The 15,731-nt window shown below is 38.9% G+C and overlaps 1 protein-coding gene across 1 annotated transcript; it reads left to right on the forward strand.

Moving 5' to 3' along the window:
• The first annotated feature begins 85 nt into the window (after positions 1-85).
• On the forward strand, positions 86-15,568 carry ptcd3 (pentatricopeptide repeat domain 3). The gene is made up of 24 exons (XM_036569322.1): positions 86-174; positions 1,637-1,689; positions 1,895-1,934; positions 2,034-2,079; positions 2,188-2,256; positions 3,217-3,321; positions 3,413-3,536; positions 3,822-3,931; positions 4,947-5,023; positions 5,110-5,197; positions 5,293-5,353; positions 5,982-6,064; positions 6,142-6,286; positions 7,995-8,045; positions 8,936-9,025; positions 9,899-9,927; positions 10,037-10,143; positions 10,718-10,796; positions 10,891-10,981; positions 12,661-12,746; positions 13,789-13,934; positions 14,022-14,063; positions 15,212-15,370; positions 15,462-15,568. Exons 1-24 carry the CDS (start codon positions 86-88, stop codon positions 15,505-15,507), a joined length of 2,016 nt encoding a protein of 671 aa, XP_036425215.1. The 3' UTR covers positions 15,508-15,568.
• Positions 15,569-15,731: the final 163 nt, after the last annotated feature.

The following is a 15,731-nucleotide window of genomic DNA, read 5'->3' on the forward strand; positions in this document are numbered from 1 at the left end:
GTAATGACGCCCATTTTAACAGGAAAGATCTCCTCCCCTACTCGAGTGTTTAGATGGTACACTCTCACTTCGTCGTTGGGGCAAAATGGCGTCCTCCTGTGCGCACGTAGGGCGTCAAATACACAAGACAACAAAACTATTTCACCGTAATGTAAAGGACACCTTACAGCGGAGGTAAGACTGCGGACAGTCAGAGGTGTTTTTGCTCGTTCTGTGATTTAATTAAGGTCAGGGTGGCGAGGCATTGCCGTGTCTGTGCTGTCTGAGCTCGAAGAGGAGCTGCAGACTAACGGCACCGGTTACCGACAGGATAACGTTAAACACGGGGTACCGAGACGGTAACCTTACCTACTGAAGTCTTATTGCCATCAAAATAGCACTAAACACTGTAGGGACCTCTATATGGTCCTTCAGGACACTCTTACTATTGTCAACCGGGTGGCGGCGCTATACTCTTTGCTTAACTGGTTTTCTACATGGTGAAATGGTTTTTGAAAGTAGTTTCCAAAAGGGTTCTTTTTACAAGCTTGACACTGTAGCCAACAATGGAAAAACACTTTGTGGTGCCATATAGAACTATTTTCCAAAAGGTTCTACATGGAACCAATGCATTCTCCATCAATCTGGAGAACGCTTTCACCACATGAACCATTTTGGACAAGAAATAGTTCTAAATAGAACTCATGGTTCTAAAGAGAACGATTCTCTTTACCAAAGAACCCCTAAAGAACCATCTTTTTAGTAGCGTGTCTGACTTTTTTTTAACTTCAGGGTCTCAGGATTGGGCAATACAACTCACTTCCTTTTCAAACCGGTACCAAGTAAAATCTTAAAAGTTAATGTCCCAATACTTTTAGGAGTTTTCTCAGACAAGTAATATGAGGCATTTGTTATGATTTCTACAGATATTAAACACATTGCTGTTGTCGGAAGAAAACCTTATATCTCCAGAAGGGTAACTTTACAGGAGAAGGAAAAAACATACTTTACTTTTAATGTAAGTGAATGGAACCAGAATTTTTTCCATGTCATTTTGGGTCATTTCTTTTAGTCCTTTCATCATGAAATTTACAGACAATGTAAAGGGCAACAGGTATATGTCAAAAACTGCAAAACATCAAAAATGGAGATACAAGGTTTTCTTCCGACTACAGTGATATGTATGTGTCGGTACACTTGATTCTATTACGTTGCTGCAGTAATAGTCTTTACTTTTGTGAGAAGGCTGTATACTAGCTGTTGGATCATTGCTGTGTGGATTTGATTGCATTCAGCCACAAGTGCAGTAGTGAGGTCAGGTACTGATGTCTGATGACTAGTTGTGGATCACAAAGATCACTCCAGCTCATCCCAAAGGTATTGGATGGAGCTCCATCACTCCAGAGGCCCTGCTTTAGAGAAAAATGGATATATTACATTCAAAATTGAATTCTTTTGAAACTAAACATGTAAAGCCTGTTATTCAGCAGAGGTTTCACCACATACCTCACTTTGAGGTTCACGGGTGCAACATTTGTGAAGTATTTAAACTAAATTCTCCACTTTACCTTTCAACTATTTACCTCTCCATTGCAACTGTACACAAATCTGTTGTGTCTCGTGTAACTTAGTTTTTTTTTTTTTATTCCTGAAACAGATCTTTTGGACTTGGTTCTGCCACGTTTCGGCAACCTGCAGCTGCAGTATCAGGTTAGAGAGTTTCAGTTCGTTCTCAATTCTTTCCCTGCTCGTCAGCTGTGTGTTTCTGCCCATTATGTTCTGTAGACCACATGCTGTGCAAAGTACTCAACACTGATAAGTTCTCTAGACTTGAGCTTGCAGGGACAGTGCCTGTTACTTGTAAACACTGGTCAGTATTCTAATTCAGAGGTTATCTCTGCAATTCTTTTGTCAGGCTCAGCGGAGGAAATTGTCATTCCAAGAAAGAAAACATGGTAAGGCATTGTTTGAGCTTTATAATTTGACTTGAGTATAATGTGTAGCTGTTGCACTGTTTGTCTCATTGCTGTCATGTACATTTTTGTCTGTAACAGGAATAAAGAGGCTGTGTTAGAGGCTTTGGCATCCACCGTTAACAGGGTATGTTAACCCGTGTCTGGCTTTTCAGCTGTGCTTTAGATGTAGAATTTGTCTATAAGCTTCATTCTTTCATGGTCAAATAAAATTTAAAGTGAACGTCCTTTTCAGGATCCTACGGCATCACATTACATATTTCAAGATGACTCTTACCTCACACCAAGAACATCCGCAGAGTTTGTGAGTATATTTGAGCAAAAATTCTACCAAGTATAACGCAGTAGTTAACTGGTTTTTCTGGTTGAAAGGCACAGACGTCCTGAAATAAAAGGCCAGTTTACAGTATCGCTGTTGTCGGAAGAAAACCTTGTGTCTCCACTTTTGACGTTTTTCAGTTTTTCGATATAATTTGAAAATACAGGGTGATTCAAAAAGATTAATCCGATTTCAAAGCGCCATATTTTTATGACCGTGAGGCACCTAGGAACCAATCACAATCCAATTCAAAGAGGAGGTCACAGAGTTTCTGACTGTCACCGGAAGATGGCTCCCTTCAGTCTGAGAGGAGATGAGACCCCTGAGCAGAAAGCGTTCTGCGTTCTCCTCTTCAATAAGAGTGAATCCGTCATAACTGTGCAGTGTGATTTTCGTGGGCAGTGAAGCTCCAACAGCTCAGAGCGTTCGTCGTTGGTTCCACAACACTGGATGATCTCCGAAATCGCACTGAAAGAGCCGTGAGTGCAGCGACACCCAAAATGCTCAATCCAGTATGGGATGAGTTTGACTATGGCATTGATCTTGTCTGTACAACTGGAGGAGGTTCATACTGAGACCTTGTACAATTACATAATAAACTTTATGCTCATTTAAACCATTTACAGTTTACTGTATTGATCTGTAAAGATTTACAAGTGAAGTAAATCATTTTGAAATCGGATGAATCTTTTTGAATCACTCTGTACCTGTAACCCTTCACATTGTATGTCAATTTCATGATGAATGGACTAAAAGAAATGACCCAAAATGACTTGGAAAGAATGTCTGGTTCCATTGACTTACATTAAAAGTAAAGCAGATTTTTTTCTTTCTCCTGTAAAGTTACCATTTTGGAGATACAAGGTTTTCTTCCAACAACAGCGATGGTGTTATGGATTTACAGTATATCCACAACTATGGTATATCTTCTTGTTTCGTCCACAGAAACTCTATTCCTTGTCCCAAGAATCAGGCAGAAGTGCTGCTAAGTACTTCATCAATACCTACCCCAAGTATTTCCAGAAAGACTTCGCAAATCCTCATATTCCAGTGAGTAGGATCTGCAGGTATCTCTATAATTTGATCATTGGACATGAAGGACATTCAGTATGGATGCTGACTTTCCTTTTGCCTCTGACAGTGTTTAATGCCAGAGACTCTGGAGCTGCAAATAGATGAGGTGTCTGAAGCAGCTCTTATTGAACGCATACAGCTCAGGAAGGTGAAAGCGGCTGTAGATATGTATGATCAGCTGCTGCAGGCAGGTAAGAGGATCTCCCACAATGCCCAGACTCAGTTCCAGGCACGTTTGTTATAATTCCAAGATATCCCAAAACACAGTATATTCAAAGTTTACCAAACACTTGGTATTATTTGGTTCATTATATTATATTCTACAATGTTCTGTTGTCTATCAACAGTTTATATTTAATAAAAAGTAGTTTCAGTATAGAATTAACATCAGGCATCTTATTAAGCTCAGAACATCAGAACCCCAGTGACTGAGTTCAGCTGACATGACTGCTAAATGACCATTAAACTTTACACAGGTGCTCCTGTGTCACTGGATCTGACCAATGACCTGTTGGACCTGATCTCTCTCTATGGGGACTGTGATCCAGCAAGAGACGATGCACCAGAGCAAAGAACTGAGGAGGTGGTAAGTCTTATAGTGACCAGTACATCAAAAGCCGTTCAGTACGAGTCTTAGGTCATGATACTTGGATCTAAAGCTGGTTTTACACATGCATTTATTTAGCAGTGTAGATTTTGGAAAAAAAAAAAAATTATATTCTTTTTATGTAGGGATGTTTCCAGCATAAACATCCAAAACAGAAGTATTGTGTGTGTGTGTGTGTGTGTGTTTTTTTATTATTATTATTATTGTCTATATTGTGCAAAAGTTTGGGCACCTTTGGTCAAATTACGTTTTGTTAGTTTTCTAAGTGAAAATAAAAACACATTCTCTACAGAGAACACGCTTCTGCACATCTAATCACCGTGTTCACTGTTTATTCAGGTTGATTTAAACCAGTCATATGATTATGTGAGTAGAAAATAGTGATGGCAAACCAAAGCACTGGAGCTTTCCTCCTAACTGTACAGTAAAAAAGGTTCATTACTTAATTAAGCTTCATGACAGAGTACACATTAGTGACATCTGGTGGCCAAAACCACAAAATGATTTGTGTGTCTGGTGGACAAGGGATTTTTTTTTTTAACAGATTTTAAAAATGTGTTGCAGTGCATTCAATAGAAACAACTGATAAAACTAAATTGTTTGTTTGTTGTGCATGTCTTCAAAATCTTATTGCTGTGTTGGGTGCAAATATCCAGCGTTGAGCAGAATGCTTAGAAAAAGTAGTGATGGCTGAATAATGGAACGTATTCTATTACAATGCATTAAACAGTAATGTATTCAGAATAAATTTAGAGTACACCCAGAACACATCTTCATAAGGCACTTTGGAAAAACTGTTCTGTTGTAATTCTTATTACATTCACTCTGGTGCTGGGTGGCACTTATTGTTCTGTAATTATTCTGTTATAATAATTTTTCCCAGGAACGATGCCGCCAGACCCCACTGCAGGGCTTTGTTTCTGAGCTTGTCACCTTTTCCACTGTTCATAAGTTTTCATGTCTGAATGTAACTTAGTTGTTTTGTGTGATGCAGGGGGAGGAGCAAGAGGATGTGAAGAGGAGAAAGGGAATGCCACAAAAAGCCTCTAATTTACTAAGGCTTGTGTGGAGGTGGGTTCTCCAGGGTTAGTGGACAGCAAGTAACTTAGAGATGCCCAATTGATGCATGCAAAATTTGAATCTCTTATATCCAACAGGGAGAACAATAATGCGGAGAGAATCTTTAACATGATGCCGGAACGTAACAGACGGTCGTATGGCGCTCTGATTCGGGGGATGGTGAAGGTACGGGTCAGACCTTGAGTCACAGCGTTGGTTTTATTTATGTGTCTTTACGAAGCTGAATATGCAGAGTTTGATCATGTGTTTTGATCCTACAGCACGGTGCTTACTCCAAGGCATTTGACACTTACACGGACTTGCTGAACAATCGACTGACCGGTAGGGAGACTTCCCCTAAAGGAATACTTCATTGTTTTTCAGTCTGATCTCTGGCTGTTGTATCTGTAGCAGACACTCAATAACATATGGCAGTTTTACCAATACATTTCTCTGTACTTTTCAAAAGGATGGAAAAAAACATTGTCTCAAAACGCCATTATAATAGAAGCTAATAGGTGCTTTAGGTTATAAGTGTGTTTTGATTTGTGTTTTTGTTTTGTTTTGTTTTGTTTTGTTTTTTTTTTAGTTGGTAGTAAACTGTCACTGGGGTGGTTTGCTCAAGGGTCCATCTCAGTAGCTTTAGTCAGGGAACATAACTGAACCATAATCCACTGTTCTGTTTTAAAACATTCGGTTATGAAAAGATAAAAATATGAACTTTTCCACTGGGAAAAACTTATTTATGGTTCACAATCAGACCTTAAAACCACTGTTGTACCTTTGAGGGAACATTACATTGTTTGTACCTTGATGACAAAAACAATGTACCTGCACAGAACCTTTATTTCTAACAGTGTGCTGGACTGAACGCTATAGGTGCACTTTTACATGCAAACCATAGGATTAAAAACTAAGTTGAAAGTTTAAAAGCTTAAATTAGGAATCATTTCATGCTTTTATCCATTAGGTGACGTGTACATCTTCAACGCCCTCATCAGTGCCGCCCCAGAAGTGAGGGAGAAATACGCTGAAAAGTGGGATCTGATTGTTGTGAGTTCATTTTGTTCTCAGAATCAGCCTTGATGTGTTCCTTCTGGCTGGGGTTCTCACTGTGTATGTGTTTGTAGGACTTGCTGAAGCAGATGGCTGAGCAGAAGGTGAAGCCCAACCTGCTGACGTTTAACGCTGTGCTGAAGGCTCTGCGGCGCTGCGGCTCACTGGCCAGAACGCAGGCCTTCCCAGTCATCAATGAGATGAAGGCCCTTGGAATCGGTTTGTCCCCATCACCTGCACAGACATCATTTCAGAATATGCAGGTTACACTAAACACTAAAGATGCTATAGAAATCAAAATACTGGGCTGATAATAATTTACACTTCTGCCTCTTACCACTTTTCCTCTCATGTAGACATTCAGTCATTTATTTAAGTACCTTGTTGTGGCTGATGCTGATACCAACACCAACAGCTAAATGAGACGTAACAATCAGTCAATTATGGGTTTAATTAAAAAAAAAAAATCTGTTGGTTCTTTTAACGTTTCTGTTCTTGCATTCCGACCCCAACATAACTTCTCAAATGTTTATTCCAAGCAAAGTTTTCATTCCTCAACTTGCTTGGGTCCTTCTACATATTTAGAAGAATCTCTTATATAGAGTGGCTTATTAAGAAATGTGTATGTAATGTCAGGAGTCTTCACCAAGAAATTCTATTGATATATACACCGATCAGGCATAACGTTATGACCGCCTCCTTGTTTCTACGCTTACTTACTGCAGTGCTGAGAATGATCCACCACCCAAATAGTACCTGCTCTGTGAGGGTCCATGGGGGTCCTGACCACTGAAGAACAGGGCAAAAGGGGGCTAACAAAGTATCAGAGAAACAGATGGACTACAGTCTGTAACTGTAGAACTACAAAGTGCACCTATATAGTAAGTGGAGCTGATAAAATGGACAATGAGCGTAGAAACAAGGAGGTGGTCAGAATGTTATGCCTGATCGGTGTATTTATATATACAACAGTTAGTTCCCGGGCACGCGAGCTGATTGGTTGAGAAGTGTTGTAACCGTGCTGTTGTTTTGCCATACCATCACGTTTTTTTCACAAACACTGTATCACTCCGCTGAGACGCTGTTGCTAAGCAACGACTTTGACAACTGTAGGAGACGCTCAAGTCGTTTGAATGTTTTTACTTCTTACTTTGCCACAAACAGAAAATGGACACTTTTAAGATCACATTTGACCGACAGCCGATTTGGTCAGACTCTGAAGATGAGACGACACTAAATTCCCAAACTGTTGTCACCACTGAGCAGCTTTTCAGTCGGCAGCTGTGACAGAAGAACAGCTGAACAACCTGGAATCAGCCAGAAATTAACCCAACACCATTCGCCAAACTAAATGGGCTGTAAGATGCTTTACAGACTGGCTGGAACAAAACAACATTAATACTGATCCGGCAAAAAAATGACAAACTGAGCTGAACTTGATATTGCGGCAGTTTTATGGCTCAGTCTGTACTTCAAAAGGCGAGGCTTACAGCAGACTGTGCAGCGAGTGGGCGGAGCTCGTTACTCTGACGTAGCAACAAGCTGCTTGTTAAGGAACTATAATTTGGTGAAGGAACATTAAAACATATTAAACGCTGCGTTCATGACCCATTTTATTAATTTCTTACTTTATTTATTTAACTGTTGCATAAGAGCAATAGAACACTCAAGGTCATGCGTTATTGATAACACAATCCCTCGTGTGTTCTGTTGTTTAAATATTGTTCATAACACTATCCATTTCAGTGATTTTTAAGAAGTGTAATGGTTACCTAAGATAATTACATTTTCCTGTTTATTGGAGAATGATAAATCGGCTAGTATTGATATTTTGCCGTTTACAGTGGTTTTACTGCTCTGCTGTTTTGCAGTGTCTTGCTTCTTGAAGTGAAAATGAGTGTGTAAGTTTATGTCTCTCCCAATTTAGCCCCCAGTTTGGCCACCTATAATCACGTCCTTGGCATCTTCTATAAAGCAGGTAAACACATTTTTGATTCCTTTCCTTGTAATATTGCTTGTATATTGCAGAGTTCTGCATGAGGTCCTCTCCGGTCCGGAGATTGCAAGTTTGATCCCCTGCGATGTCGCAGCTATCTGTGGTGGGGAGTCCAAGAAAATACAATTGTCCTCACTACCTCACTACTCTCTGACTGTCCCTCCTTCTCCGCCATCACTCAGTGCGTCTACCCAACACAGCCGTCTGTTAGCTAATGTAACAGAATTGGCTGTTAGTGTTCTCCTCTAAGAGCGTTGAGCTGTCCAGTGGCTGTTTGAAAAGATGTGGTGGCTGGAGTCACATGCTAGCCTTCACCCTCCCAGCAAAATTAATGAAGAAAAAAAAATAAATAAACACGAGTTTTATTTTATTTTTAGAGTTACAGTGAATACAGTCTATGAAAAAGGCTGTATATAGAAATATCAGTCTTCTGATTGAGCTGTTTAAACCCCTTTCTACCACAGGACACAGCTGATTAGCACAAATGCAATGATGAGCGCAGGTTTTCTACTAATTAGCTTTTTAATGAAGTGATTAGGGTGATGTAAATTTCACTAAAGTTCTAAATGACTTCTTGAAAGGTTATATTAAAAAAATGTTTAACATTTAAAAATTTTGATTCTGGAAATGACTTCATGATTAGGCATCACTAATGCATTCATATTTGTCTTAGAAACAATCCCAAGTCTTTAAGCACAAGTCTTTAGATACAAAATCGAATGTAAATGAAAAAAAGGATCTTTTATGAAAAGATTATGAAAAATATGTTCAATCAGGTTTGTCCAGATTGTGCCTGGTCCTGTATATGGCTGTGGATTTATGTTTTACTTTAGTTCTGGTTATCTGAGTCTGGTCATTTTTCTGCTTTGCAGCCACCTCAGCTCAAGGGCACACAGAGATTCTTCAGGATGTGTTGAGTGAGATATCCGGAAAGAGTTTTACTGCCCAGGACCCTGATGATGGTATAAGCAAAACTCAGATACACACCTTCTTATTCTTTACTGACTCACTGTGTGCTTTGTGGTAAGATACATTGCTTAAATGCATGTTTAGTATGTAATGTGAATGTGCCTGCAGCCTTATTTGTGAGGTTATTATAAAGTGTCTTAGTAATGCTACAGTAAAATTTCCAAAAAAGGTGGGACGCAGTGCAAAATGTAAACATGTAAACTAGAATGCAGTGATATGCAAATCATATAAACCCTATTTTTAATTGAAAATTATACAAAGACAACAGATTAAATGTTAAAACTGATACATTTTATAGCTTTTTAAAAAATATATGCCCATTTTGAATTTGAACCAGCAAACCTGTGTACCGTAGATGATGAAATCCCCAAGTTCTTTACCATTTTATGTTGAGGAAATTTTACATTATTCTTGAATTGTTGCACTATTTGATCGTGCAGTCTTTCACAGAGTGGTGAACCCTCCTCATCTTTACCTCTGAAAGACTCAGCCTCTCTGAGATGCTCTTTTTATGCCCAATCATGTTGCCAGTTAACCTTATTAGTTGTAAGATGTTCCACCAGGTGTTTTTTTTTTTAGCATTACACAACTTTACCAGTCTTTTGTTGCCCTGTCCCAACTTTTTGAAAATATGTTGTGGGCATCAAATTCAAAATGGGCATATATTTTTCAAAAACAGTTTTTCAGTTTCAACATTTTGCTATTTTTGTCTTTGTACTATTTTCAATTAAATGTAGGATTTAAATGATCATTGGAATCTGTTTGTACTGACATTTTGCCCAGTGTCCCCACTTTTCTGTAAACGGGTTGTACATTGCAAAATCTCTGTAATTGTAGATGTAATTTAATCTTATGTTGTTTTGCAGTTGAGTTCTTCAAGGATGCCATGAGAATTGTAAGTACACTTTTAAACATTGGTTGTATTGCTGTTTGACCACCAAACTTTCTAACACTCTCTTGTTTGTGCAGAGATTAAATCATGTTGGTCTCTTCTGTCCCCGCAGTGTCTGGCCACTAAGGACATAGAACAGGCCTACCGAGTGCACAGCCTGCTTGGGGTGGGGGAGAACTGGAAACTGCTGGGAGATTCTTACTACCAGAGCATTTACTAGTGAGTACAACCTCCTGGGAAACATGTTGCAACACAGGGGTGTTGTAAATCCCCAAACAACCCTGCATAGACCAAATATTCTGCTCTAATAGTAGTAACAACAACAACAATAATAATACAAAATTATATATTTAAATATTAGGTATTGGTCTAATATACATTTTATATATACACCCTTATTAATAATGTCCAATTATCTAAATATTTACACAGTATTTTCCCCAAAATTAATCCTGCTCAGTCTTTTAAGTACATTGTTGTAAACTGGCAAAGAAAACATGCACATTATAGTATTTAAAAACAGTTTAAAAAGCTAAATGTCCTCAAACTTTTGACAGGCAGTGTAAACTTCAGCCCATAGCTCAGACTCCACTAACAGCCAGTGGTGCAGAATAAACCAAACTTTGGCCAAAAAAAAACAATAAATGTTGCTTCCTAGTTTCTGTTCTCCTTAGACTGAAGACCGGCTACATTAATGCATCAAAACAGTGATGTTTAAAAAAAGCATGAACTACATATCAGTTGTTGATTGTGTTCAATGGAGCGAGACATTAAAGCAGTCTCACTGTTGCAGCGGGCGATTCTTCAACCTGCTCTGCATGATGGAGCACATCGACGTGGTGCTGAAATGGTACAAAGAGCTCATTCCCTCAGTAAGTACAGAGAGATAATAGCAGACATTCAACGACTCAGTTCAAAGCTCTGCTCCTACACCAAAGTCGATTTCACTGTTGTTCTCGGTTGCAGCTCTACTATCCCAATTCTCAAGGAATGAGAGATTTGCTTCAGGCACTCGACACCGACAACAGACTGGACCTGATTCCTCAAATATGGAAAGGTGGGCAGAACGTCCGAGTGTGATACATTAGCAAAAGAAATCTAGTCCTTTCCTTTGCCCCAGACGCAGTTCATCCACCTTTTTTTTTATTTATTTTTTTTTAGTTACATGATGTGCATTTGTCTATTTTTGTACATAATTAAGGAACATCTGTTGAAATATCATGTGAATTTTTGAACCCAGTGTCATGAATTGGATCAAATCATGGGCTAAGTGTATTGTTACACCCTTATAGATAACAGTATTGAAAAAGAGCCAGCATGGCATCTGTTTGCAGAGAAAGTTCAATAAAAAGAGCAATTCAGCTTGCTGGTTATGAAGTGAGCAGGAAAAGATCTCCCTCAGTTGTGGAGTTCTGCACAAGCACCGTAGCCAGAACAACCCAAAAAAACAATAGCATAGATAACAATAGATAATAGTACTGCTTACAGTGCCAGAAACTACATACAAGCAAGTCTAATTGAGATTACTTAACAACTATATTATATATATATATATATATATATATATATATATATATATATATATATATATATATATATATATTTGCATTTACAAGCCTAAAGTGGCTGATTAGCTTTATTGCTTCCCAGCTGTTGATACTTAATTGCTCCAGGTTGATGATTGGAGCTCAGATAGACATTACTCCCCGCTGCCACCTAAAGGAGTTGCAGCGCTGCTTAGAGTTTTCTGCTTTTTTGTTTTTACCCTCAATCCAACAGAAGAAAACGCACTCAATTCTTATTCTCTTTGTTGTGATGTAAACCTATGACATTCGTAAAGCTAGCAAATGTGAAAAATAACTACAGACAGCTTAAATAGTTGTGATCAGATAATGATGTAATAATTGTGACAGGCGTCAACACTCGTCACAGTTTGAGGCGAACGTGATTTAAAGCATCCATTTTCCATTGAGCTTTTTATAAGCTTCTGTTAGTTGTTAGCTACATTAGCTTCATCGCTCCAGTGCAACACTATATAAGCACACTTGGGTCACCAAATGTGTATTGAGATTTGGGGTAAAAAAGAAAATTATGCAAATTATATTTTTATCTTTTCTCAGTGTATCATTTATAAGCTTTGCATTTATGTGGCTGGTTAGACTCTGTCATGAGGGCTGCTTGATCAGTGTTAATTGATAAATTGACTCACCTTTCGGATGTGTGGCACACTTACGTTGGCCACTCGCAGCAGAAGGGGAGGAGGTGACGGCGAAAAGCGGATTATTCAGTGTATCTGCAAAAATATGTGGGCTGAGATTATAAAGGAAGAGACTGGTCACTGGTTGAACTATAAATAGGAAAGCTTGTAACCCTCAACATGGCAGCTGTTTGCAGAGAAAGTCCTGCCCTTCAATAAAAAGAGGAGGAAAAGCTCTCACTCAGTCGTGGAGATCTGTGCAAGCGCAGTAGCCAGAATCCGAAAAAACAACAGCATTGCAAAGATGACCGCAGAGTGAACAGACTTTTCTATAAGGACTGTGATGTCCTGTGTAATGTGTTACGGTTGTGTGTTGCACCTTGAGACCTAAAGAACGACATTTCGTTCCAGTGTGTATAGTGCCTTTCTTTTTGTTGTCCATAGCTGAGTTTAAAACCAGTATTAAAACAGATGAAAGGTGGTGGACAGAGAAGACCATGTTTCCTCCCTACAACCATGTGGATTGTTGTGTTTTCCAGATATTAAGCGGATGGGCCATGACAACAAAACAGAGCTGGTGGAGGAGATGCTGTCCCTCATGGCCCGTGAGAAACAAAGTCCAGAGGTACAACTTGCACAGGAACACCACCAGACCAAGCCAGTTTCCCACATATGAAATATAATTTATCATTCATTGGTCCAGTTTTCAACCTTGCATTGACATTTTTAGGCCCAATCCCATTTCACCCCTCACCCCTACCACTTAGCCCTTATCTTTGCCTGTTCATGTCTAGGGGTAGGGTGTCCCAATTTTTGTTGAGATAGAGGGGTAGGGTGAAGTGTTGGGGCTACATGACCCTCCAAACTGAGGTTTTTCAGACACTCCAAACAGAGTGATATGAGAAAAAAAGAAAAACTGGTAAGATGGAGAACAAGAGACCAAAGAAACACACGTGATAATTTTCTGTTAAAAAAATTACAATATCCACTGTATTATCTTAGTTTAATGTCATTTTATTGTGTTATGGTCCTTTTCTTCATAACAAGCTTAAATAGTATGCTGATGTCTCAGTAGCTAGCTAGCTAACTTTCCCGTTCCACCTTAAATAGTCCAGGAGTTCTGACGCCTGAGGTGCCAGAATGTAACTGCTGCTCCTTTTAAGGTGGGACGGGAAAATTCGAACAAGAAGCTGGTGAATATCTGACTTCAGCTTCATATCACTGAAGAATTAGGGGTGGGTGATAATAAATAATTGCCCCCCTCTTTGAAGGCATACGATGCCCTAAATGTAACTAAAGCCCAGCAGTGAGGAGCTGAACTTTACCCTCCTCTGCTGTCACTGCAGACTGGCAGGGTCGCCTACAGAGCAGCGCTGGTAGCTGTTAATGAAGTAATGCTCTTTTTATTTGAGGGTCCCATTTCAGAGGGAAGATTTCAACCACTACCCTTGTAACTCAGTTCCAAGGGGCAAGGTGACACTCAAAAACAAGGGGTAGGGGTAAAAATAAGAAATGGGATTAGGCCTTAGACTTGCATGTCACTAAATCCCCAGTGCAATTTAGTGACATGTAAATGTGTATGTAAATCGGTTTGAGCCGAAACGAAACGAAAATCCTTTTTATTTTAAGACAACGATTAAAGACTTAACCTTTACTGTACTGGGCAGGTGCAGCAGTCGTTTGCGGACTGTGCACTAGACGTGAAGGCTCTGTACACACAGACTGACCGCAGGGTGCCGCTGACTTGGTCAGCCAGCTCCCTCAGCAGCATCACCTCAATTCTGCTGGCAGCTGAAAGGACACAGCAGGCCTGGTGAGAGTTACACAGAGCAACATGCAAATGACCTGTAGAAAGCATGACAGGAAGATTTGCCTAATTTATGTATTTATTTTGGTTTAGGGAGATGATGAAGCTCTTCAAACTCACCAACAGAGTTCCATCGTAAGTATGGCTCCAGTCTGAGCTGATGACCTTGTGCTGTTCATTGTGCAGTATCTTGCCATGTGCTTTGTGATAGTTTAACCTCTTTAACTCCTTGAGACCACCGGTGGTTCCAAAACGCACTTCGTCATATTCTTTACTTCATAACTTTAATATTTCATAAGCTACATTCTAAAGGTGGGGGTCGTATGAGAGCTGTAACTGTCTTCTTTCCAGTCAAATAGATGGGTGATGTCATTTTAAACGCTTATAATAAAAGAAGCTGAACTCTCTATTTTTTTTTTCTACTGAAAGTCGACCCATTTTTCTACAACTCTGGGCTATAAACTATAAACAGATGGTGTCTCTTCAGTGATCTGCTCTGTTAAAATTATTTTTATAAAATAATACAAAGAGTGTCTAAGATTTTTGGCTTTCAGCAGTAAATTGTAAGAATATAGCAATGTGTGATCATAAAACACATTTTCTGTTCATTTGAGGTGAACTATTACAAAAAAAACCCCAAAAATCTAGTTATTTCATGCAGTTACTGAATAATCTGCCTTACGATTTGCGCATGTAAATTCAGATGGAAAAACCGAAATATACCTACATGCATAAGAGGTTAAAAGGCCCATATTCTACATTTCTCTTGCATTTTGTCCCCTTGTAGTGCATTTATAACTGTTTTTGGTACATAAAACCACATAGATGTGATGATTCATTTTTACTTGACCATTTTCCAACCTCTCTTTATTCCTTTAAATTAAACAGGCTGTTTTTTGTTAATGTGCCTATAAGACTGATGAATCTCTGTTCTGATTGGCTGCCCTGTATAATACCTCATTCAAAAAGCAGTCTGAGTCCTTATAACCTCATTGTGAATAGGTGGATATATGTAAATGTTTTGGTTTTCATAACATTGCAGAAAGTGAATTTTTAAACAAGCTGATTCTGAAGCTTAGTTTCCATATTTGTACTGTATAGACTGGGAAGTGAATGGTGTGCTTTGAAACTTAGTGTTTTAACCAAACCGTTTCATAAAAATAGGTAAAATTAAGTTTTCTATAATGCAGCCCATCTAAGTTTAAACATTAAAATACCTTGTTGATGTTACTTTGGCCACATGACTCTTTTTCATGTTGACAAAACTGCTTTCCTGTCCACAGTGAGAGCCTTATGAACCAGTTCTTGGTGTCTATACAAACAAACAACAATGCCCAACAGGCTGTGGAGCTGGTTCAGATTTCAGCTAGCTTCTGCCTGTCAATCACCCCAAATCTAATGGAGAGAGTACAGCAGGAGTTTGATTTAACTGAGGAGCAGAGGTGAGTTTTGTTTTCTGTTTTTAAAGATGTAATCATTCAAGAGAATAATCATTTCTTGTAACACACACACACGTATCTTTCTTGTCCTCAGGAGTACCTTATCAGATCTGGAATCTTCCACAGATATGAGTGATTAAAAGGATTGTGTGTCATTTAACAAATGTGTCATTAAAATGAATAAAATTCAACTAAAACTGGGCTCATTTTTCTTTTTTTTAATCTGTGGATTAAAACAAGATTTTCTATGTATGAACTTAATGGCTGGCATCAGTTAAAACTGCCCTCTGCTTTATTATTCACAACTTTGAACTATTAAGCTGGTCTTTAGCTTAGGTTATGATTGGAAATCCTTGTTAAACTG

The sequence above is a fragment of the Colossoma macropomum genome, unplaced genomic scaffold, assembly GCF_904425465.1.
Source record: "Colossoma macropomum unplaced genomic scaffold, Colossoma_macropomum, whole genome shotgun sequence".
Taxonomy (NCBI): Eukaryota; Metazoa; Chordata; class Actinopteri; order Characiformes; family Serrasalmidae; genus Colossoma; species Colossoma macropomum.